Source organism: Hypanus sabinus, chromosome 1 (genome assembly GCF_030144855.1).
Source record: "Hypanus sabinus isolate sHypSab1 chromosome 1, sHypSab1.hap1, whole genome shotgun sequence".
NCBI classification, from domain to species: Eukaryota; Metazoa; Chordata; class Chondrichthyes; order Myliobatiformes; family Dasyatidae; genus Hypanus; species Hypanus sabinus.
The window spans coordinates 141,849,875-141,875,305 of record NC_082706.1 but is presented as its reverse complement, the minus strand read 5'-3'; the positions used below and the strand labels follow the sequence as shown (position 1 = coordinate 141,875,305).

The window sequence follows — 25,431 nt, the reverse complement described above, 5'->3', positions numbered from 1 at the left end:
GGGAGCCGGACAGACGCATGTGCAGTGGCGGCCTGCACTATGGCGGCCAGGTATGACCGTGCCATCACTGTTTTTTCGCCTGATGGTCACCTCTTTCAGGTGGAATACGCGCAGGAGGCGGTGAAGAAGGGATCCACAGCGGTAAGTGTTCGGTTTCAAATGGCCTTGGTGATTGGATTCGTGCACAGACCCCACTAAGGCTCAAACTGTTTTTCCTTTCCGCTCCCCGCCTCCCACCCACCACGCTCCTCCCCCATCATCGCCCCAGTCTCGGCCAGGCTTTCCCACCTCGGTCATTCTCCCTTCTGCACCCTCCTATAGGGCAGAGAATACAAAAGCACATAACACTCGGCTCAAAGACCCCACTATTGACTATCGAATGGTTTCTTACTATGAGATTGCCTGCCTTTTCATAATCTTGCACATTGTTTACCTGCTATGTAGCTGCTACACTTTATTCTGTACTCTTGTAGTTTTACCTTGTACTACCTCATTGTATTGTGTAATAATTTGATCTGTATGAACAGTGTGCAAGACTAACTTTTCACTATCTCAATACATAGAACAATAATAAACCAATTCCAGTTCTTTTGTGTGTCACTGAACAATATTTTCCTTCAACCATTTTTACAATAAAAGATACAATTTTTCTTTCAAGGTTGGGATACGAGGTAAAGATATAGTTGTCTTGGGTGTGGAGAAAAAGTCTGTTGCAAAACTACAGGAAGAAAGAACGGTGCGAAAAATCTGTGCCCTTGATGATCATGTCTGCATGGCATTTGCAGGTGAGTGCTTAAATTTATTTTGCTTTTGTGTACAAAATAATTGCCTGAAGTATTTTAGATTTTTGTATATACAATTATAAAAATATGAACTGCATGGCAGTTTTTGCTTGTGTATGGTCTGTCGTCATTCATATGCATCCTTTATCTTGTTTGGTCGTCTTTATCTATTTGAAAAATAAATCTCACTCAAAGGACTATTTGAATTTCCATTAGTGGTCATGTTCTCAAAATGGCCCCAAGAACATATCAGACTCAAATGTAGAAAAATGTATTCACTCAATGCCATTATTCTTGGTAATCTCTATCTTGGAGTCTCAGATATGATTGTATTCAATTAGAGATAGGTCTGTATGTATTAGCAATGCACAGGATTAAGAGTACAGTTGGCCCTCCTTATCTGCGGGTTCCGCATGCACGGATTCAACCAACCGTTGATTGGGAAAACCTGGAAGTTCTCTCTCCAGCACTCGTTGTTTGAGCATGTACAGACTTTTTTTCTTGTCATTATTCCCTAAACAGTGCAGTATAACAACTATTTACATAGCATTTACATTGTATTAGGTATTATAAGTAATCTAGAAATGACTTAAAAGTACAGGCAGTCCCTGGGTTATGAATGAGTTCCATTCCTGAGTCCGTCTTTAAGTTGGAACAGGTACATCCGGTATTATTTAGCATCAGTCAAAAGTTTTCCTTAGTATATAGTACATATCTTACCTTTCTATGCATATAAAACACTTAAGAAACATATGTACTTTAATAATTAAACCACTGCTTTGCTTAGTAATAATTGTAGCTTTCATCAGGCAGGGCCTTTCACATGCTCCATTAAAATTGTTCCGATTGTTGACCGACTGTAGCCTAACGCTTTTCCAATGACCGATGGCATTTCACCTTTTTCCGATCGCTTTATTACTTCCACTTTATTTTCAATCGTGATTATTTTTGTGAACAGAAACACCGCAGATTCAGAGCTGCGCCGCCAGGTCTTAATGTCCACTGCACTGGGTCATGTTAAATAAAGACCAGGGTTCCACTGGGTCCTAAAGACCACCACACTTGGACAGGTTCAATAAGGGACTTGCGCATCCACGTTTTTTGGTGTCCGCAGGGGGTCTCAGAACCAATCCCCCGCGAATAAGGAGGGCCGACTGTATGGTGCAAGAAAGTAACATTTGCATTCTCAAAGATTCAGCATAATAAATGGTTTGAAGCACTGAATGGTATTCTGTTTCTGTTTTTATTTCTCATGTTTTTCAAGCCATTGAGAATCATATAGAATGGAATTAGTTTAGATTGACATTGTAGTCATCAGAGAAATGGTCGGCCAGAGGCCTGTTCCTGCACTATTCAGTTCCATGTTCTCATCGTAGTATTGAGCTGTAGTAACGAATGGCTGAAGCTGTGGAATTGCAGTCGTGATACCTGCACAATATCCTGCATTTTGCATTGTCTGTAGCTTAAAAATATGGGGTAGATGACCAAATGATTCATCAAGGAGATAACTTGCCTGAGATGACTTAACGGACAGAGATGAAGGGGTTGAGGCTCAAGGAATATCTTGGCATGACCACCAGAGGTTGTGATGAATATTAGCATGAAGCAACTTGAGAGTGGGGGAGAATTACATCTGCAGAAATGTGGGAGGGTTGAGGTATTAGAAAGACAAAACAAGGATTAAGATTTGAAGACAAAATGTAAATCCAGAAGATCACCTCAGATTCGATACAGTTCAACCTCATTAATCAAACAACCTGTTAAATCGCATTAATTACGTGAGTTGAGAGCAGGTGGTATGTATGGGAATAAAGTAAGTGCTGGATTATTTCATGGCATTAACCTGCAATGCTAACTTTATTTCTCAAGGATATTATCTGGCCAATGTGTTTCCAAAACAATTACTGATATTTCCAACGTCTGTAATGTTTGCTTTTGTTGGGAATTTGACTGGAGGAATACCACTCTTCAGAACCAGCCCAGTGCTGCACAGATTAGCAGTTGTTCTCAAGGCAGATACGTATTCCATGATAATTGGTATTGGTTTGTTATTGTCACATTCACCAAGAAACAGTAAAATCTTTGCCTTGCAGGCTGTTTATACAGATCAAATAATGACACAGTTCACTGAGCAAAAATAAGTTAGAAACATAGAAAACCTAAAGCACAATATAGGCCCTTCAACCCACAAAGTTGTGCCAAACATGTCCCTACCTTAGAAATTACTTGGGTTACCCATAGCACTCTATTTTTCTAAGCTCCATGTACCTATCCAAAAGTCTCTTAAAAGACCCTGTCGTAGCTACCTCCACCACCTTTGCCGGCAGCCCATTCCACGCACTCATCAGTCTCTGCGTTTTAATAAAAAACAACACGCACACACCCCTGACATCTCCTCTGTATCTACTCCCAAGCACCTTAAACCTGTGCCCTCTAGTGGTAGCCATTTCAGCCCTGGGAAAAAGCCTCTGACTATCCACACGATCAATGCCTCTCGTCATCTTATACACCTCTATCAGGTCATCTCTCACCCTCTGTCGCTCCAAAGAGAAAAGGCTGAGTTCACTCAACCTATTCTCTTAAGGCACCCTCCTCAATCCAGGCAACATCCTTGTGAATCTCCTCTGCGCCCTTTCTATGGTTTCCACATCCTTCCTGTAGTGAGGCAACCAGAACTGACCAAGTGAGGTCTGACCAGGGTCCTACGTAGCTGCAACATTACCTCTCGGCTCCTAAATTCAGTTCCACAATTGATGAAGGCCAATACACTGTATGCCTTCTTAACCACAGTCAACCTGCGTAGCTGCTTTGAGCGTCCTATGGACTCGGACCCCAAGATCCCTCTGATCCTCCACACTGCCAAGAGTCTTACCATTAATACTATATTCTGCCATCATATTTGAGCTACCAAAATGAACCATTTCACACTTATCTGGGTTTAACTCTCTCTGCCACTTCCCAGCCCAGTTTTGCATCCTATCAATGTCTCGCTGTAACCTCTGACAGCCCTCCACACTATCCACAACACCTCCAACCTTTGTCATCGGAAAATTTACTAACCCATCCCTCCACTTCCTCATCTAGGTCATTTATAAAAATCACGAAGAGTAAGGGTCCCAGTACACATCCCTGAGGCACCAACCTCGATGCGGAATATGACCTGCCTACAATCACTCTTTGCCTTCTGTGGGCAAGCCATTTCTGGATCCACAAAGCAATGTCCCCTTGGATGCCATGCTTTCTTACTTTCTCAATAAGCCTTGCATGTGGTACCTTATCAATTGCCTTGCTGAAATCCATCTGCACTACATCTACTGCTCTTCTTTCATCAATGTGTTTAGTCACATCCTCAAAAAATTCAATCAGGCTTGTAAAGCACAATCTGCCCTTGACAAAGCTATGCTGACTATTCTTTATCATGTTATACCTCTTCAAACTTTCAAAAATCCTGCCTCTCAGGATCTTCTCTATCAACTTACCAACCACTGAAGTAAGAATCACTGGTCTATAATTTCCTGGGCTATCTCTACTCCCTTTCTTGAATAAGGGAACAAGATCCGCAACCCTCCAATCCTATGGAACCTCTCCTGTCCCCATTGATGATGCCAAGATCATTGCCAGAAGCTCAGCAATCTCCTCCCTTGCCTCCCACAGTAATCTGGGTTACATCTCATCTGATCCCGGAGATTTATTGAAATTGGTGCTTTCCAAAACCTCCAGCACATCCTCTTTCATAATATCTACATGCTCAAGCTTTTCAGTCTGCTGCAAGTCATCACTACAATCACCAAGATCCTTTTCCACAGTGAATACTTAAGTATTCCTGTCCATTAAGTACCTCTGCTATTTCCACCGGTTCCATACACACTTTCTCACTGTCACACTTGATAGGTCCTATTCTTTCACGTCTTATCCTCTTGCTCTTCACGTACTTGTAAAATGCCTTGGGGTTTTCCTTAATCCTGCCTGCCAAGGCCTTCTTATGGCCCCTTCTGGCTCTCCTAATTTCCTTCTTAAGCTCCTTCCTGTTACTTATAGATCTCTAACATTACCTAGCTCTCTGAACCTTTCGTAAGCTTTTCTTCTTGACTAGATTTATTACATTCTTTGTGTACCATGATTCCTGTACCCTACCATAACTTCCCTGTCTCATTAGAACGTACCTATGCAGAACTTCACACAAATATCCCCTGAATATTTGCCACATTTCTTCCGTATCTTTCCCTGAGAACATCTGTTCCCAATTTAAGCTTCCAGGTTCCTGCCTGATAGCCTGATATTTCCCCTTACTCCAATTAAACGCTTTTCTAACTTGTCTTTTCCTATCTCTCTCCAATGCTATTGTAAAGGAGATCGAAATTATGATCACTATCTCCAAAATGTTGTCCCACTGAGAGATCTGACACCTGACCAGATTCATTTCCCAATACCTAATCAAGTACAGTCTCTCTTGTAGGCTTATCTACATGTTGTGTCAAGAAACCTTCCTGAACACACCTAACAAACTCCACCCCATCTAAACCCCTCACTCCAGGAAGATGCCAATCGATATTTGGGAAATTAAAATCTCCCACCATGACAACTCTAATTATTACACCTTTCCAGGATCTGTTTCCCTGTCTGCTCCTCGATATCCCTGTCACTATTGGGCGGCCTATAAAAAGCACCCAATCGAGTTATTGAACCCTTCCTGTTCCTAACCTCCACCCACAGACTCCATAGACAATCCCTCCATGATGTCCACTTTATCTGCAGCCGTGAGACTATCTCTGATCAACAGTGCCATGGCCCCACCTCTTTTGTCTCCCTCCCTGTCCTTTCTGAAACATCTAAAACCCAGCACTGAAGTAACCATTCCTGTCTCTGAGCCATCCAAGTTTCTGTAATGGCCACCACATCAAAGCTCCAAGTACTGATCCACACTCTAAGCTCATCCGCTTTGTTCACAGTACTCCTTGCATTAAAGTAGACACATATCAAACCATTGGTTTGAGCGCATCCCTTCTTTCTCACCTGCCTATCTTCCTTCACACACTGTCTCCAAGCTTTCTCTATTTGTGAACCAACTGCCTCTTCCCCAGCCTCTTCAGTTCTGTCCCCACCCCCCAACATTTCTAGTTTATACTCTCCCCAGTAGCCTTAGCAGACCTCCCCACCAGGATATTGGTTCCCCCTGGGATTCAAGTGCAACCCATCCTTTTTGTACAGGTCACACCTGTCCCAAAAGAGGTCCCAGTGATCCAGAAATATGAATCCCTGCCCCCTGCTCCAATCCCTTAGCCACGTATTTATCCTCTACCTGATTCTATTCCTATACTCACTGTCACATGGCACAGGCAGTTATCCCGAGATCACTATCCTTGCGGTCCTGCTTCTCGATTTCCTTCCTAACTCCCTGTAGTCTTTTTTCAGGACCTCTGACTGTTCTCCCTCCTACTGCAGAATATCGTGGACATGATCTGAAACATCCTGGACCCTGGCACCTGGGAGGCAAACTACAATCCGAGTTTCTTTCCTGCGTCCACAGAATTGCCTGTCTGACCCCCTGACTATAGAGACCCCTATCACTACTGTCTTCCTCTTCCTTTCCCTACCCTTCTGAGCCACAGGGCCAGACTCTGTGCCAGAGGCACGGCCACTGCCGCTTCCCCCAGCTAGGATGTCCTTCCCCCCCCCCCCCCACCCCCCAACAGTACTCAAACAGGTGTACTTATTGTTCAGGGGGACAGCCACAGGGGTACTCTCTGGTACCTGACTTTTGCCCTTCCCTCTCCTGACTGTTACCCACTTGTCTATCTCCCGTGGCCCTGGTGTGACCACCTGCCTATAACTCCTTTCTATCACCTCCTTGCTCTCCCTGACCAGACGAAGGTCATTGAGCTGCCATGCCATTTCCCTAATGCGGTCCCTTAGGAGCCGCAGCTTGACACACTGGGTGCAAATATGTCCGGGAGGCTGGGAGACTCCAGGACTTCCCACATTTGACACCTAGCACAGAAAACCGGCCTCACACACATTCTTCCTTTCCACAATTAACACAGGTAAACCTACCTCGCCTCGTCCCGTTACCACCAAAGCCCTCTCACTCTGCATATAAAATAATGTCGAATAACCTAAAAGCTATTGAAAGAGTGTGGTGCTGGTAAAGTGCAAGATTTTAACAAGGTAGATTGTGAGGCTGAGTCCATTAATTCGTGCAAGAGATCTGTTCAAGAGTCTAATAGCAGTGGGATTGAAGCTGTGCTTGAGCCTGGTGTTAAGTGCTTTCAGCTTTTGTATCTTCTGCCCAATGAGAGAGGAGAATAGAGAATGTTCGGGGTGGGTGGGTTCTTTGTTATGCTGCCTGTGTTACTGTTGAGATTACCATGCAAACAAGAAGTTTGCCTGACTGCATCTGCTTTCATTTTTAGGTCTGACAGCTGATGCTCGAATAGTAATTAACAGAGCTCGTGTGGAATGTCAGAGCCACAAACTCACTGTGGAAGACCCAGTCACTGTAGAATACATAACACGATTCATTGCAACTTTGAAGCAGGTAGAGGTTCATTCTGCTTCTGCCTCAAAATAAAGTGCAAGTTGAGATGAAATTTATGAAAAACGTCACTGTCTTGAAAGTAATTGATAGCACTGCATTGTGTTTACTCTGCTATAAGAAAGGTATTATTAAAGAGTACAGACAATATTTACAAGGATGTTGCCACAATTTAGGCATACTTCTATCTGGGAAGAGGTTGGACAGGCAAGTACTTTATTCCTTGGAGTGTAGGAGACTGAGAGGTGATCTTACAAAGGTGTATAAAATAATGAGGAATATAGATTTAAACTAAATTTATTACCTTATGCTATCCTGAGAATCATTTTCTAACAAGCACTTGCAGGACAAAACAATAGAATTTATGAAAAATACCATACCTTAACAGACAAATGTCAATGTGCAAAAGAAGGCAAGCTGTGCAAAAAAACCCACTAAGATCAAATCAAATGGATCAATTTAATATCAGGGCAATTTAATATACAAAATACAAGCTGAAATTCTTAATCTTCACAGACATCCATGAAACAAGAAACCCCATAGAGTGTGATAGAAACATCAGTATCTCTAAACCCCTCCCATTGCACAAGCAGAAGCACTGCCCCTTTTCCCACCATACAAGCAATAGCAAAGCACCCCCCCCCCCCCCACCCCAAAGAGACATTGATCTAGAATCAGGTTCATGGGCCTTGGGAGTGAGAGAAAACATTGACTGCGAATAAGTGTACTGATCACTTATTTACAAACGGTAAAATTCGATCAAACATTCATGTTCCCTAGTTACAGAAACTACAGTGTTGAATATTCAGCAAACATATATAGTTAAAAGCGCACACAGAGCATACCTTCCAAATGGTTATGTGCACCAATTGCCTTAAACAAAGGAAGAGAAAGCATACCACTTCTACGTGCTATTTTATACCCAGGGTATTTGAAACTGGACACCGGGTGGCTAACCAATGGGAAAAGCAGCTGTAGTTTCTAAACTAGCCAATCATAATGAAATGACTTTCAACATACAGAATAAGCCACTTCTCCCCCACAGGACAAATTTACAATGACCAATTAACATAATCATAGTCTTTGGGTGGTGGGTACCCAGGGAGTACCCACACATTCCATGGGGAGGGCATACCGACTCCTTACGGATGATGATGGAATTGAAATCCAAACTCTGGACGGTCCCAAGCAGTAATAGCATTGTGCTAACTACAATGCTACAGTAGTCCAGGAGCTTGACTCTGCTCTCTTATTCCAAAGCTACCACAGTGAGAACTGTTGTGTGTTACTTGCAACCAGTGAGAATTGTTGTGTGTGTTTGTTTTATCTAGCGTTACACACAAAGCAATGGTCGGAGACCCTTTGGAATCTCTGCTCTGATTGTGGGGTTTGATTATGATGGCACTCCACGTTTATACCAAACTGACCCATCAGGGACATACCAAGCTTGGAAGGTAGGTGTTTCCCTTCCTCTCGATGACTGACGGAATAAGGATATGTACTCGCTAGCTCTAAAGGTGATTTGAGCTACGTTTTACTGTGGATACTGCCTCCTTTACTTCAATTAAAGAGATTTGCTGACTTTATTTGGTCATATGTGATTCTGGGATCTATCTTTTTTGTTGTGCTCAGTGAGGGGTAAATGGTTGCCAGGACACCAGGAATAAGCTTCCCATTTTCTTTTTAAAAAAAAATTTCAAAGGATTGTTTGCGTCAGGCTTGGAGACCAGATGGATCTCTGCTTTGGGATCTATAAGTAGATCCCCTTCCTGTTGCACTGGAGCTTTCAGAATCAGGTTTATTATCACTGACATATTTCAGGAAATTTGTTGCTGTGGTAGCTTTACAGTGCAACACATAAAAATTTCCATAAGTTGCAAAAGATCAATAGTGAGATAGTATTCGTAGATCATTCAGAAATCTGATGGCAGAGAAATAGCTGTTCCTGAATCATTGAGTGTGGGTTTTCAGGCTCCTGTACCACCTGCCAATGGTAGAAGTGAAGAGTGCTTAGCCTGGATGGTGAGGGTCTGTAATGATGAGTACCACCTTATTGAGGCACTACTTCTAGAAGAAGCCCTCGATTGCATGGAAGGTTGTGCCCATGGTCGAGCTGGCTGAGTCTCCAAACCTCTGCAGCTTTTTCCCTTTTTGTGCATTGTACCCGCCATACTCAGCTGTGATGCAACCAATCAGAATGTTTTCTACCGTACAGCTATTAGAAATTTGCAAGAGTCTTTTGTGAAAAACCCAGACTCCTCAAACTCCTTATGAAGCAGAGACACTAGCATACCTTCTTCATAATTACATCATTGTGTTGTGCCCAGGAGGGATCTACTCCTACTGAGATGTTGACATCCCGGAACATAAAGCTGTTCACCTTTCCAGTGCTGGACCCTCAACGTGGACTAGTGTGTGTTCTTCCAATTTGCCCTTCCTGAAGTCCATAATCAATTCCTTGGTCTTGCTGCTGTTGAGTGGAAGGTCGTTATACCACTCAACCAGCTGATCTATCTCACTCCTGTGGGCTTCCTCATCACCATCAGAGGTTGGGATTCTAATCACTGCAGTTTATCATATCAACAGAACTATGTTGGCTCTGAGCTGACATACTATCACTGTTGGAATAGGGCATTTTTTCCCTTGTTTGCTCCCACTTTCAACACTGCAGATCTTTATCTGAGTGCCACTTACCTGCCATATCCTATATCCTTTGATTCCGAATATATTCATGACCTCAACCATGAATATATTCAACAGATGACCCCCCCCCCACCCGGGTAGCCTTCTTGGGTTGAAAATTAAAAATATTCTCTGCATCTTTTGAAGAATTAAACAAAAAATTGTCCTCAATGGTAGACATCTTAGATTCTGTCTCCTTGTTCTTTGTACTATAGTCAAGAAGAGTCATTGTTTCATTGTTGCATTTGTCTTATTAAGACTTGTAGGAATTTTGAGTCAATGAGCATTTTTCATTCTTCTTGGCTCTAATGAGTAAAGAGGCCCAGTCTGCTTAATCCCTCGATATTTGACAAATACGTCACTGGTAAACTTTGATGCACTTCCTCTGTCACAAGTTTATTTTTCCATAGGCAGAACAGACTTGTAAATGAAGCCCGTCCAGCTCTCTGTATAATTGGAGCTAGATATTTTTCTTGTGTTCTTACCCTTGTAATAAAGGCCAAAGTTTACCTTCCACATTGCTTAGTGAACCCAGTAATTCATACCCAAGTCCCTTTGAACACAAACAGCTTTCACTTTCTGAAAAATAACAAATCAGCTGTAGATCTAGAATATAGAACAGTATAGTACTGTACAAGCCCTTTAGCCCACGATGTGCCAACCTTTTAACCTACTGTAGGATGAATTGAACTCCTCTCTCCCCCATAGACACATGGATGAAAGAAAAATGTAGAGCTGTCTAAGAATCCCTTAAATATCCCGAGCATGTCTGCTTCTACCACCACACCTGGCAGTGTATTCCATGTACTAATATCTCTGAGTTTTAAAGAAAAAAACTATTTCTGACAGCCCCCTATACTTCTCTAATCACCTTCAAATTATTTCCTCACATTAGCCATTTCTGCCCTGGGAAATTGATGTCTCATATCATCTTAAACAGCACTATCAAGTCACCTCCCATCCTCTTTTGCCCCATAGAGAAAGGCTCTAGCTTGCTCAAGCATTCCTCAAAAGGCAGAATCCAGGTAAATCTCTGCACCCTCAAGAGGTTTCCACATCCTGTCTACAATGAGGTGACCAGAGCTTAATACAATATTCCAAATGTGGATGAACTGAAGTTTGCTAGAGCTGCAACATTACCTCGTACCTCGTAAACTTAATCTCCTGATTAATGAAGGGCAACACACCACCTTATGCACCAAATCAACTTGCGCAGCAAGAACAGATAAAACACTCAGTAGATCAAACAGTGTCTATGGGTAGAAGCAATCTAAGTTTTAGGCTGTGGATCTTTTGTTCCAACCTGAGAGGTTAATTCTGATTATCTTGCCACAAATTTTCTGTTCCTGTATTTGGGGTGGGGGTGCAGATTTGAAGTAGAATAGCATGAGTTGGGGAGGGGAAGAGACTGAGGAATAGGAAACAAGGATAGGAATGAAAGACCCTAAATTAAGCAAAAAGGGTAAGAGACAAGTAGGACCATGGAGCAAAATAATAGGATGACCAAGAATGCTGAAGGAGGATTGATTAGAGTTATTAATCCCATGTAGCTCAACGTACAGTAAAATTCATCATTTGCGTTAGCAACCAATGCAATCTGAGGATGTGCTGGGGCTGCCTGCAAGTGTTGCCACACGTTATGGTGCCAATGTGGCATGCCCATAATGTTCAGCAGAAGCTGCTTTTCCACCCCCATCCACACACATAGCAGGACCTCCAAGCCCAGATAGGCTGTCTATGGGCATCTGACCAACAGACTGTGACCCCAGACTGGCCTCAAACCTCTGGATTCCTGAAGGCATTATGACTCCACTTGTGATGTATTCCGACTAAGGTAGTGGAATTAACTAATCAATGAAAGGATGTGGGGAGAAGGTTAGAACACGGCACTGAATTTAGATGATCATCTTGATGGTAGGAGAGGACTCGAAGGGTTGAATTTCCACATCCTTATTCTGATTTCGGTCCCTCAGCATCTGAGAAGAGGCTGCTTTATACTGAGCCCAGTTGGGTTCTCATGCATCATGAATTTATCCAGGCAGCCACACTTTATTGGGGATTGGTTGAAAAAGTGCAAGCAAAAAAATGAAGGCTTTTGAAGAATTTTTTGGATTCTGCCCGTCACTTGGAATGTCAGCATTCATCTGTTATCACCTTTGAAATTATATGTGGAATTCTCTGAATTAAACCTCATAACTTCCCAATCTTGCTTCAGTGCCACCAGAATATGATATACATCAACTTGCGGAGCATTATTTATTGCAGAGTTTTTTTTGTTGCTTGTATACAAAGATTCTGCTGTGACTTACAATTACTAATCCTGGAAACCAAAGGATTGCTTGGAAACCGAACCCTGACCAATTATGATAATTATTGATGTGAAAATGTGATATTAATGGATATTCTGTGCATATGGGAAGGCATGTCTTAAGATATAATTTGTGTGTACAAACAGGCAAATGCCATTGGCCGCAGCGCCAAGACAGTCCGAGAGTTCCTGGAAAAAAACTACACCGATGAGGCAATTGCAACAGACAATGACACTATCAAGCTCGCAATTAAGGCTTTGCTGGAAGTGAGTGAAATTCATTATTGCCAAGGCCGTGTTTGTTCTTCACATAACACGGAGTTAATGGTAGGATTCTTAGCACTATGTAGAACAGAAGGATTTTGGGCTGCAAATCTGTTGGTCCCTCCAAGTTGCTGTGCATGTTGATAGCAAACAAGAAAATTTGCAGATGCTGGAACTCCAAGCACTGCACAGAATCCTGGAGGAACTCAACAGGCCAGGCAGCTTCTATGGAAGAGTACAATCGACATTTTGGGCTGAGAAGTCAACTGTACTCTTCTATAGGTGCCCCCTGGCCTCTGAGTTCCTACAGTATGTGTGTTGCTGTGGTTGTTATAAAGGCATATGATGTGTGTCCTTCAGTTGGGGCATTGAGTTCAAAAGCTACAAGGTAATGTAGTTTTGATAAAACTGTGGTTAGACCATACTTGGAGTATTGTGTTCAGCTTTGGTTGCCTCATTATAGGAAGGATGTGGAAACTTAAAGAGGATATGGAGGACATTTACCAGGGAGCTGCACAGTAACATAGTGTTAATGTAACTATTGGAGCACCCCATGACCTGGGATCACTTTTGCTGCTGTCTGTAAGGAGTTTGTACGTTCTCTCCATGACCACGTGGATTTCCTTCGGGTGCTCCGGTTCTCTACCACATGCCAAAGATGTACGGCTTAGTAAGTTAATGGATCACATAGGTGTATTGGGTGGCACTGGGGCTTTGGTCTGGAAGGGCCTGTTGCAGTGCTGTATCTCAAATTTTAAAAACAATAGAGAGCATGTCTTATGAGATAAAGCTGAGATAGGACTTTTCGCTTTGGAGTGAAGGAGAATGAGGTGACAGAGGTGTTTAAGATGAAAATTATTTTGGGGATTGAAAAGCTTGCCGTGTCAGGAATGCTTGATGTCTCTGAGCCTCTACTGACTGGAATTCAGAAGAATGAGGGGTAATCTCATTGAAACCTATTGAATATTGAAAGGCTTTGATAGAGTAGATGTAGAAAGGATGTTTCCTATGGTGGGAAAATCTGAGACCAGAGGGGACAGCCTCAGAGTAGAGGAATGTCCTTTTAGAATGGAGGTGAGAGGAATTTATTTAGCCAAAGAGTGGCTGTTGTGGAAGCCAAGTGATTGGGTATATTTAAGACAAAAGTTGATTAATTCTTAATTAGAGCATGAAAGAGTTTTGGGGACAAGGCAGGAGATTGGGGCTGAGATGTGAAGTAGATCAGCCATGATGAAATGGCAGAGCAGACTTGATGGGCCAAATAGTCTTATGATGAGAGGCGTTGATAGTGGCAGCCAGCACCTTTTAGCTAGAGTGAAAATGGGCTAATTCAAGGGGCATAATTTTAAGATGATTGTAAGAAAGTATAGGGCAAGTGTCAAAAGTAGTTTTTATAGAGTGGTGTGTGCACTGCCAGCAGTGGTGGTGAAGACAAACGTTGGAGACATTTAAGAGACTCTTAAGATAGGCACATGGATTTGAGTGTTATGAGGAAGTGAAAGCTTAGATTGATCTTGGTTAAAAGTTGGCACAATATCATGGGCTGAAGAACCTGTACTGTTTCATGCATATAACAGTCAGAAGGTTCCACATAACCTAGCAGAAATGCTTGAATTTAATAGCAAAAACTGGGTACCTGTGACCATTGTCTTCCATTAAACTCAGGAAAATTGAAGGCATTTTTAATTACTGAAAAAATGTACCAGAATTTCTGTAATTGAAATTTGCTATATTACTGATATAACAGAAGAAAATAGGAGCCAGAGTAAGCTTCTCAGCCACCTGTCATTCAATACGACTGAGCCTCGTTGTCTCTACTGCACCAGTTCCCTCCGTCTGGTTGCATTTCATGTTAAGGTGTGTGAGCTGTTGGCATTCCGTCTTTGGTGATGCAAGGTTGCCCACCTTGCCAGATGGTTAACATTTGTCATGGCTTGAGCAACATGTACAAAATGCTCGAGGAACTCAGCAGGTCAGGGAACATCTATCGAAGGAAGTAATCAGTCAGTGTTTCAGGCTGAAACATTTATTGGGACTTGTTTTGGGCAGGTTCACAGATAAGGTAATGTTTAGAGGGATATCAGAATCAGGTTTATTATCACCGGCATGTGACGTGAAATTTGTTAACTTAGAAGCAACAGTTCAATACATACATAATATAGAAGAGGAAAAAAATAAAATAAAAATAATAATAATAATAAATAAATCAGTACAGTACACATATATTGAATAGATTAAAAATGTGCAAAAAACAGAAATGTGATATTTTAAAAAAAGTGAGGTAGTGTCCAGTGGTTCAATGTCCATTTAGGAATTGGATGGCAGAGGGGAAGAAGCTGTTCCTGAATCGCTGAGTGTGTGCCTTCAGGCTTCTGTACCTCCTACCTGATGGTAACAGTGAGAAAAGGGCATGCCCTAGGTGCTTGAGGTCCTTAATAATGGACGCTGTCTTTCTGAGACACCACTCCTTGAAGATGTCCTGGGTACTTTGTAGGCTGGTACCCAAGATGGAGCTGACTAGACTTACAACTCTTTGCAGCTTCTTTTGGTCCTGTGCAGTAGCCACCTCCTCCCCCCCCCCCCCCCCCCATACCCCCATACCAGACAGTGATGCAGCCTGTCAGAATGCTCTCCATGGTACATCTATAAAAGTTTTTGAGTGGATTTGTTGACATGCCAAATCTCTTCATACTCCTAATAAAGTATAGCCTCTGTCTTACCTTCTTTACAACTACATTGATATGTCAGGACCTCTTCACACCCGGGAACTTGAAACTGCTCACTCTCTCCACTTCTGATCCCTCTATGAGGAATGGTATGTGTTCCTTTGTCTTACCCTTCCTGAAGTCCACAGTTAGCTCTTTTGTACGACGTGCCAGGTTGTTGCTGCTGCACCACTCCACTAGTTGGCATATCTCACCCCTATACGCCCTCTCGTCACCACTTGAGATTCTACATTTGTACATAGGATGGTTGTATCGTCAGCATATTTATAGATGGTATTTGAGCTATGCCTAGCCACACAGTCGTGTATACAGAGAGTAGAGCAGTGGGCTAAGCACACACCACTGAGGTGTGCCAGTTTTGATCATTAGCGAGGAGGATGTGTTACCACACAGATTGTGGTTTTCTGGTTAGGAAGTCAAGGATCCAATTGCAGAGAGAGGTACAGAGGCCCAGGTTCTGCAACTTCTTAATCAGGATTGTGGGAATGATGGAATTAAACACTGAGCTATAGTTGATGAACAGCATCCTGAGATAGGTCTGTATTGTCCAGGTGGTCAAAGGCCATGTGGAGAGCCATTGAGATTGCATCTGCCATTGACCTATTGTGGCAATAGGCAAATGGCAATGGGTCCAGGTCCTTGCTGAGGCAGGAGTTCAGTCTAGTCATGACCAACCTCTCAAAGCATTTCATCATTGTTGATGTGAATGCTACCGGGTGATAGTTTTTAAGGCACCCCACATTATTCTTCTTAGGCACTGGTATAATTGTTGCCCTTTTGAAGCAAGTGGGAACTTGAACCCGTAGCAGTGAGAGGTTGAAAATGTCCTTGAATACTGCTTCTCGTTGATTGGCACAAGTTTTCAGAGCCTTACCAGGTACTCCATTGGGACCTTCTGTCTTGCGAGGTTTCACTCCCTTTAAAGACAGTCTAACATGGGCCTCTGAGATGGAGATCACAGGGTCATCAGGTGCAGCAGGGATTTTCACAGCTGTAGTTGTGTTCTCCCTTTCAAAGCGTGGGTTGAAGGCATTGAGTTCATCTGGTAGTGAAGCATCGCTGCCGTTCATGCTATTGTGTTTCGCTTTGTAGGAAGTAATGTCTTGCAGCCCCTGCCAGAGTTTCCATGAATCCAATGTCTCTTCCAACCTTGTTCAAAATTGTCTCTTTGCCCTTGAAATAGCCCTCTGCAAATCATACCTGATTTTCTGGTACAGGCCTGGGTCGCCAGACTTGAATGCCACAGAACTAGCCTTCAGCAGACAATGTACCTCCTGGTTCATCCACAGCTTTTGATTTGGGAATGTACAGTAAGTCTTCATGGGCACACAATCAACCACACAAGTTTTAATGAAGTCAGTAACAACTGAAGCACACTCAACCGGGTTCGAAGATGAATCCCTGAATACAGTCCAGTGCACTGTTTCGAAGCAGTCCTGTAGGCACTCCTGTGCTTCCCTTGTCCATAGCTTTTTGGTCCTCACTACTGGCGCTGCAGTCTTCAGCTTCTGCCTATACTCAGGGAGTAGAAGTACAGCTAGGTGATCAGACTTCCCAAAGTGAGGGCATGGTAGGCATTCTTGGTGGTGATGTAGCATTGGTCCAGTGTGTTGTTTCCTCTGGTATTGCAAGTGATCTATTGATGGTAATTGCTTAGTGATTTTTTTTTTCAGACTGGCCTGGTTAAAATCTCCCAAAACAATGGTGAAGGCATTAGGGTGCGCTGTTTCAGGCATGTTGATCCCATTGCTCAGATCATCTAAAGCCTGACTGATATTGGCCTGAGGTGGAACATAAACTGCTACCAGAATGACCCCGGAGAACTCCCATGGTTGGTAAAAAGGACAGCACTTAACTGCTAGATATTCCAGGTCTGGCGAGCAGAATTGCAACAGCACTGATATATTTGTGCACCAAGAAGAGTTGATCATGAGTCATACTCCTCCACCTCTGCTTTTGCGAGACTCTATAGATCCATCCTGACAGTGTATAGTAAACCCGTCGATCTGAATCTCTGCATCCGGTACAGAAGGGGTTAACCAGAATTCTGTGAAACAAAGGAAACATACAGTCCTAGTATCCCTCTGATTTAGTCTCCTAGCTCTGAGATCATCTATTTTATTCGCCAGAGACTGCACGTTTGCCAGCAAAATAATCGGTATAGGAATATACCTGTTCCTTAAACTAACTTGTAACCCCCGCTCTGCATCTGCACTTCCTGTGTAGTATCCTACATGGGCACTTCCGACCAAAGTCGGTGTTGTTTCTGTCAGTTTTAAGCAGCCATAGTTCGTTTAAGTGCATTAAGACATCTTTGTTGACTGTACTGATCTTGGAAGCAGTTCTGCTTTTTAGCTTTATCAGGCTGAAACAGGAATATTTAATAGTATCGATTGAGGGTACCGCTGTTATTTGAGTCGCACCTAGGCACCCCGGAAGTATTCCAAACACAGCTAAGTGGAACTATCTCAGTTTTGGTCATCATGGATGATTTGGGTTGTAGAGTATTGTTTTCGTGCTATGACTCTGTTAGATCATTTCTTTTGAAGCTTTTTGGCATGGTTACAAGATTTTCTGAGCCATGACTCCATGATTCTGTTTTTGGTTCTTTTCTCAATTATCCTAGGTTTTGAGTTGACCCATTTTTGACACGTTTGAGGATCAAGAATTTTTAAAAAACTTATTCAAGCACTGTGGGGTTCCCAGGCTGCCAGCATTTAATTGTCCTTCCCTAGTTGTCCTTGAGAATGTGGTGGTGAGCTGGGTTCTTGAATGCTGAGGTTGTTGAGTCCCTGCTGTTGGGGAGGTCTAGGATTTTGACCCAGTGACAGTGAAGGAACAGTGATCTATTTCCAAGTAAGAATAGTGTGTGGCTTGGAATCCACTTCCAGCTGATATCCCCTGGGAATCTTGGTGAGTTGCTGCAGTGCATCCTGAAGATGGGACACATTGTCTAGTGGTGGAGTGGATGGGGAACCTATTAAATAGATTGTTAAGTCTTATAGAGCGCTGAGTTTCTGCAGTTGCACTCATTCAAGTAATTGAAAAGTATTCCATCACACTCCTGATGAGAGTCTTGTAGATGATAATAGAATTATAAGCAAAATGTTGGATTTGATTGCAATAGGACAAGATTAGAGATGTCCTGCTTCAGTTGTTAAAGTTGTGTGGGACTGCTGCTGGAATTCTATGCTTAGTTGTGATCACACCCAAGGTAGAATATAAAGATTTCTTTTATTTGTCACATGTATGTCAAAAATAAAGTGAAATGTTTTGTGTCAATAACAAACACAGGCTAATGCTGTGCTGGAGGCAGCCTACAAGTGTGCCACGCATCTGGCACCAACTCAGTATGCTCACAACTTACTAACTCGTATATCTTTCGAATGTGAGAGGAAACTGGAGCACCAGGAGGAAACCAGTCATGGGGGGAATGTACAAACTCTTTACAGAAGCGAGAGTTGAACCCCAATTGCTGGCACTGTAAAGTGTTCCATTAACTGGTACGCTACTGGTTGCCTTCAATATATACGATCAATTTCATCTCAATAGAGGTAAAGGTTCACTGATTCCTGGGGTGGAGCTCATCCTGTGAGGAGAGTTCAAATGGTCAGGGTCAACGTTTGTTTAGAATGATGAGTGGTCTCGTCATAGAAACTGTGGCAATGAATTTCACAGATTCACCACCTACTGGCTAAAGAAATTCCTCCTTGTCTCCGTTCTAAAGGGTGTTGATGGGGGTAGATGATACCCCTGGCTAGGGTCTCAAGAGCATGGGTCATAATCTCAAGGTAAGTTGGCATAAAGGTGTAAAGAGGGTTTCTTCTTTTTGTTAACTAGCAGGAATGCTAATTTACTGATAACGAGAATGGTATTCCTTTGTAAACCAAATGGGGATTAATGTTCTTTCTTCTGAGTCTGTAAGCTTTTGTTGACGGGCTTTTGGGCAGATCGGCACGAGGGGGTCGAGAGAGAGGGGGCAATGCTCTAAGCTGGGTGAGGATCGGACCCCAAAGGGGGGTCTGAGGCCGGGAGATTATCAGAGGGGGGGGGGGGAATGAAGCTAGATGTGCTTGGTTGACCACTCGGAGGGTCCTGAGCTGTTTGGAGAGTCCGAGGAGTTCGGAGGGTCCTGAGCTGCGAGTCGAGGAGTTCGGAGGGGATCGAATGGTGGCCAGAAGACTTCAGAAATTGAGCTCCAACGGCTGTGCACGAAGTGGTTTGGACTTTGATAAGTTTGGCGCCTTTTCTTTAATTTTCTCTTCATATATACTGTATCGTTATTAATCACTTAGTTATAGTAACCTTTATAAATTGTACTCATTTAATCGCATATGGTGTACTGTCTGTTTTTGGGCGAGGCGGGGACATCACACAGCATCCACACCAGCTGATTACCCAGTTTGGCGGGGCCGAAGGCTGCTCCCCCTAGACGAGAATGAGCTGAGCGAGCCTGAGGCGACCCAGGGGGTTACAAAGGATAGAACTAAAAATAAATTTCTTAACCAGCAGGCTGTGGACCCTGAATGTATCCAAGACAGGGATCCAAAAATGTTTGGATGCTGGGAACCATAACACAGGAGCAGAATTTGTCATGTGGTCCATCAAGTCTGCTCCGCCATTTGATCAAGGCTGATATATTTTCCCTTGCAAACCCATTCTCCTATCATCTCCCTGCAACCTTTGAAGCCCCCTGAGGCTGAGGTATGCAGATGTTTTCAATGGGTGGACAGTTGCAAGGCTGCAGGACCAGACGGCATCCCAGTGCAAGTACTCGGTGTGTGCAGCACAACTGGCAGATGTGTGGACTGACATTTTTAATCTCTCCCTCTCCTAATGTAGAGTGTCCTGCTTCAGAACTTCCACCATTGTCCCTGTACCAAAAAAGACCAAGATAACGTGCCTGAACGACTGGTGTCCTGTTGCACTCACCTTAATAGCAAGCAAATGCTTTGAGAGGCTGGTCAAGGATTACATCTGTAGCATGCTACCACCCAATCTGGACCCCCTACAATTCGCCTACTGACACAACTGATTGGCAGATGATGCAATAGCCACTGCTCTATATACTGTTCTTACACATCTGGAGAAGGATGCTTGTGTGAGAATGCTGTTCTTTCAACTCAGGCAGTTGAGGAAGTTTGGCCAGGCACCCAAATTCTAAGAATGTTCTACAGGGGCACAATTGAGAGCATCCTGACTGGCTGCATCACTGCCTGGTATGGGAACTGTACCTCCCTTAATCGCGGGACGCTGCAGAGAGTGGTCCAGACAGCCTAGCGCACCTGTAGCTGTGAACTTCCCATGATTCAGGACATTTACAAGGACAGGTGTGTTAGAATGACCAGTAGGATCATTGGGGTTCCAAGTCATCCCAACCGCAATCTATTCCAGCTGCTACCATCGGGGAAGTTATACCGCAGCACAAAAGCCAGGACCAACAAGCTCCGGGCCAGCTTCTTCCACCAGGCTATCAGACTGATGAATTTGTGCTGATTTCAGTGTACTGTATATTACATTGACTGTTCTATTTATTATAAATTACTGATTGCACATTTAGATGGAGACATAACGTAAATATTTTGACTCCTCATGTGGAGGATGTAAGAAATAAATTCAATGCAATTCAATTCAATTCAATCGAGAGCAATCAAATGCTCCTCATACACTAATTTTTTCCATCCCATGATCCTCCCTGCTCTTCACCTTCTCCGATGCCGGCATACCCTTTCTTGGATATGAGGCCAAAATCTGCTTCTAATACGGTGTGACCAATGCCTTGTAAATCATCAGTATAAAGAATCAAGGGATATGAGGTTAATTCAGGACAATGGCATTGAACTAAAAAAAACGTTCATGATAGAATGGAATGGTGGAGCAAATACAAGTTGCTGAATAAAGGTTACTGAGAGCGAGGCTTCAGAGAACTTGGGTGTTGTGTCCAGTTAGGATCGCTAAACTGGATATATGATGGACTTTTCCAGAGTTGAGAGGAGATCCAACAGAATTGGGTGTAGTGCTGACAGATTTTAACTGCAACATTGGCTTGGAAATGCTGAGATCTTTGTTGCTTGGAGCTGTGGCTGTGTGTAGATTTTTGATAGACGTATAAGGTGCAGACATGATGGACCAATTTGTTTCCATTAGCTGATGGTAGAAATTGACTGAACTGGTAGATCAAGAGAAACACAGCACAGGATCTGTCACCGTGACCCAAGTCAGTGCTGTCAACCATCCATTTACACTACTCCTACATTAATACTGCTTTAATTTTCCCCATGTTCTCATCAACTCTCCCTGGATTCCATCACCCACCTACACACTAGAGACAATTTATAACCCACAAACCCCCATTTTGTTGGGATGTAGAAGTGAACTGGGGTACCCAGGAGGAAACCTGTGGTAACAGGGAGAACGTGCATACTCCACACACACTCAATCCAAGATCAGGATTGCATCCCAGCCTCTATCTAGCTCATGGGATAAAAGCTCAGCTTGTGTTTTTGGTTGAGATGTGGCAGAGGAAAATTACTTAACTCATTGAGTGATACTCTGGCACTTGCCTGTGAGACTGGTGGAAGCAGAGATCTTTTATTTTAAAGAAAATTGGGCCAGCAGTTGAAGGAAATAAACATGTGGGAATAGAACAAAACAGGGCTGAGAGTATTGTTCTACAGGGAGCCAGCATTGACTTGAGTCGAATGGTCTCTGTGGCATTGTTTTTTTGTGACCTATTTGTAATATCTTTTTAGGTGGTACAGTCTGGTGGGAAAAACATTGAGCTGGCCATAATTCGAAGGAATCAGGTTTTGAAGGTAAGTATAAAAAGTAGTTTGTTGTTGGTGTGTTTAGGCCCTGCATTATCTGTGCAAAGAAACAAAAATGAATTTGCTATTTTGGAGTTTTGTTTATACAGATGAACACTGCAGTCTGGAAGCGGAAATGCTTGGCTTAGATCACAAGATTTTGCAGATCGGAATCAGGTTTAATATCACTGGCATGTGTATTGAACTTTGTTGTTCTGCAGCAGTAATACATTGTGGAGAGGATTTTTCTGAAGGGGTGACCTTTTAGAAGAGAGGAAAGGAATTTTTTTTAGACAGAGTTGTGAATCTCTGGAATGTTCTGCCACGGACTGCAGTAGAGGCCAAGTCTGTGGGTATATTTAAGGGGGAAGTTGATAGTTTCCCGATTGGTTAGGGCATCAAAGGGTAAGGTGAGAAGGCAGGTATATGGGGTTGATTGGGATCCGGGATCAGCCATGGATTGGCAGAGCAGACTTGATGGGTTGAATGGCCTAATTCTGCTTCTGTGCCTTATGGTCTAAAGAAATTTAGATTTGCAGTAGAGGGTTATCTCTGATCATAATGAGGGTGTACGGTCAATTTCTGCCATCTATTTTCTTATGCTTGATTTGAAATTAATGAAGCCAGGGAGAGGTTGTATGGGCTTGGACTTTATTCCATGATACACAGGAGACTGAGGGTGTATGAAATCATGAGACCTATAGAGAGGTGAATGCAGTCTTTCTCAGAGAAGAATTAAAAACTAGAGGGCAAAGATTAACGTGAGAGATGTAAAAGTGACCTGAAAGGCAGTTATTTATGCAGAGGTAGTGTATATGGAACGAGCTGCCAGAGAAAGTGGTTGAGGTAGATGCAATCTATTTTGGATAATGATTAAGGAATATGGGCCAAACAGGAACATAGCTTGTTGAGCACCATATGGTCAGCAATAATAAGTTGGGCGGAGGGCCTGTTCCATGCTGTATTACTGGACCTGACTCCTAATTTTTTGCCTTGCCAGCACTTTAGAGGTTAATATGTGGAGGTTTACAGATGTGATTTGGTACTTACGGAAACAGCAAAACTGTATATAATGTTACAAAATAAAAGATGCTCTGTCCATTTGCCACTGAAACATCAATTTTCCTTTGTTACAGCTTCTAGATGCGAAAGAAATCGAGTCACTTGTTGTGGAAATTGAGAAGGAAAAAGAGGAGGAGGCTGAGAAAAAGAAACAGAAGAAAACCTAATTGTGGAATGTGTGCAAACAGTAATATTGATGCTGCAAATAGACATTAGTTTACAACCACTTAAAGCTCCAAGGCGGGATACAAAGTATTAAAAGGCTGAATGTTCCCTCTTGATGGATTTTTCCCACTTCCCTGATCCACCTTTCCTTGTGCTTTGTGTGCTTCTGACTGGAGCAATGAGTGAAGCTGCCACCAAGGTACTAACATAAGTGCTTTAAGAACCTGGTCAGCGGTGAACCTTCCTTCATCTAAACAACACTGGGACCCACATTTACTCAGTTGTGAAGTTGGAATTGAAAGGTACGGCAAGATAGCTTAACTGTATAGTTACCAGGATATCGTAGTTAATGTTAATTATATTTATTTGCTTTCGTTAGCAATGCCAAGATATGATATGGGTAAAGTTTTCCCTCGGTTTGCATGAAATGTCTGGAACAGAAATGAAAGGTGGGGGAATGAATTGTTACTGTCTTGTGAATGGCTCATGGTTTGATTTGGGAGAAGGTGGTGGATGCATTGCATTTTGATGCTCTGTCTCTAAGTTAGGCAGAGCAGAGGTTCCATGCTGAGCTCCTCCAACAAACCTTTACATGAGGAAGAAGGGTGAGTCCAGGATTGTACTGGAAAGAAGTGGTGCTTTTGCAGTTAAGTAGCCTGTCAAGAATAAGTGGTCTAAATATTTCCTTGAGTGAATTGTAGGCGAGTTTGGCACAAACCAATTTCAAACTGAGGAAGAAAAACTGGCCCATTTCATTCACAATAACCCATTAAATAATGAGTTTCACAAGAATATAATTAAACCAAAACTAATGTTGTGCCCCTTGAAATATTATGCAAGATGAACTAAAGCTTGATTGAAATGGGTTTTAAGAAGTTACATGAAAGTGAATAGGAAGATTCAGAAGCACAGGTCTAAAGCTGTGACACAACTGCTTATGATAGAAGGTGCTGCACAAATGGGCAACCAGCAGTCTGTTTCGAAGAACGTTTACATGGCACAAAAAAGTCACCAATGGCAGGATAATCAGTGCTTGCCCAAAGCACTGTCATTAACTGTAAGACATGTAGAACAACACTATGACAACACTGAAGCATGTCAAGACAAAGTACAAAGTTGTTTACAAAAGTATTTAGTATTTTGTATCTTGCAAATAAGCTGTTTGATTTCATGTGTTTTTAGTTATCTTTCCTGAGATGTTAATTTAGTTAGACTTTTTCCTTTGCACAGTTGAGGTTATTGTTACAGTTGTGCCTTGGTTTGGAAAAAAAAAAGAATTCTGCAATACCAAATAAACTCTGGGGCAGATTTTGAAATTTCTCTTTGTTTGTGTTCTTTAAAGTCCTTTGTGCAGTTTGATAAATGATGAATGGGTAAGCAATGTGAAATCTGCTGCATGTTCTGAATGACTGCTAACTTTGAAGGGAAGTCTGAAGTACCTGAAGGTAAGGTGTGATTCTTGACTCATGCATTTATTTTGTTGGGGGGGATGAGTTTCTTGCTTGAAGCTGTTAGTATATGCATCTGAGCATAAAGTTGTCATTGGAGGGTGTGTGTGCAATTGGAATGAAGTTTCAAGTCTGCAGTGTGCTCAAAGCAGGCAATATTACAGCAGCCAAAAACAGTCCTGATTGAGGGTCACACTGGATACTGGGAAATGAGCCACTTCCAAAGAGGTGTTGGACTAAGCAGAAATCTAGCCCCTTCTTACATATAGTTTCTTCTAACCTAACTGTATATGGGCAGAGGGATGCACTATTCTCTTTAAACTAACACACCATCCTCCATGGGCTCGGTCCAAATTTTTCATTTCAGTTTGAAACAACACTTAGCTGCATGGGTGTCTGAGATCAGATCAGTTTGGTGTCATGTATACCAGCGCACATGAAGTTCCTTGTTTGTGTGAAACTCATTAAGTAATAATAATACACTAATAATAAATACAACAATAAAATGGTTGCAGATCTAACCATACAAACTGGTCGCACAGAAAGAACTGATGATTGACAGACTGAGCACCAGAACTAATGACTTTGCAGAAAAACAGTCAACATCCACCAACGAAAGATCTGGGTCATGCCACCCTCTTTATTGGGCAGGAGAT

At 42.7% G+C, this 25,431-nt stretch overlaps 1 protein-coding gene across 1 annotated transcript; it reads left to right on the top strand.

Moving 5' to 3' along the window:
- The first annotated feature begins 1 nt into the window (after nt 1).
- Nucleotides 2-24,643, top strand: LOC132398266 (proteasome subunit alpha type-7). The gene is made up of 7 exons (XM_059977426.1): nt 2-141; nt 659-785; nt 7,193-7,317; nt 8,646-8,768; nt 12,452-12,571; nt 22,047-22,109; nt 23,237-24,643. Exons 1-7 carry the CDS (start codon nt 40-42, stop codon nt 23,327-23,329), a joined length of 753 nt encoding a protein of 250 aa, XP_059833409.1. The 5' UTR covers nt 2-39; the 3' UTR covers nt 23,330-24,643.
- The last annotated feature ends 788 nt before the right edge of the window (nt 24,644-25,431 follow it).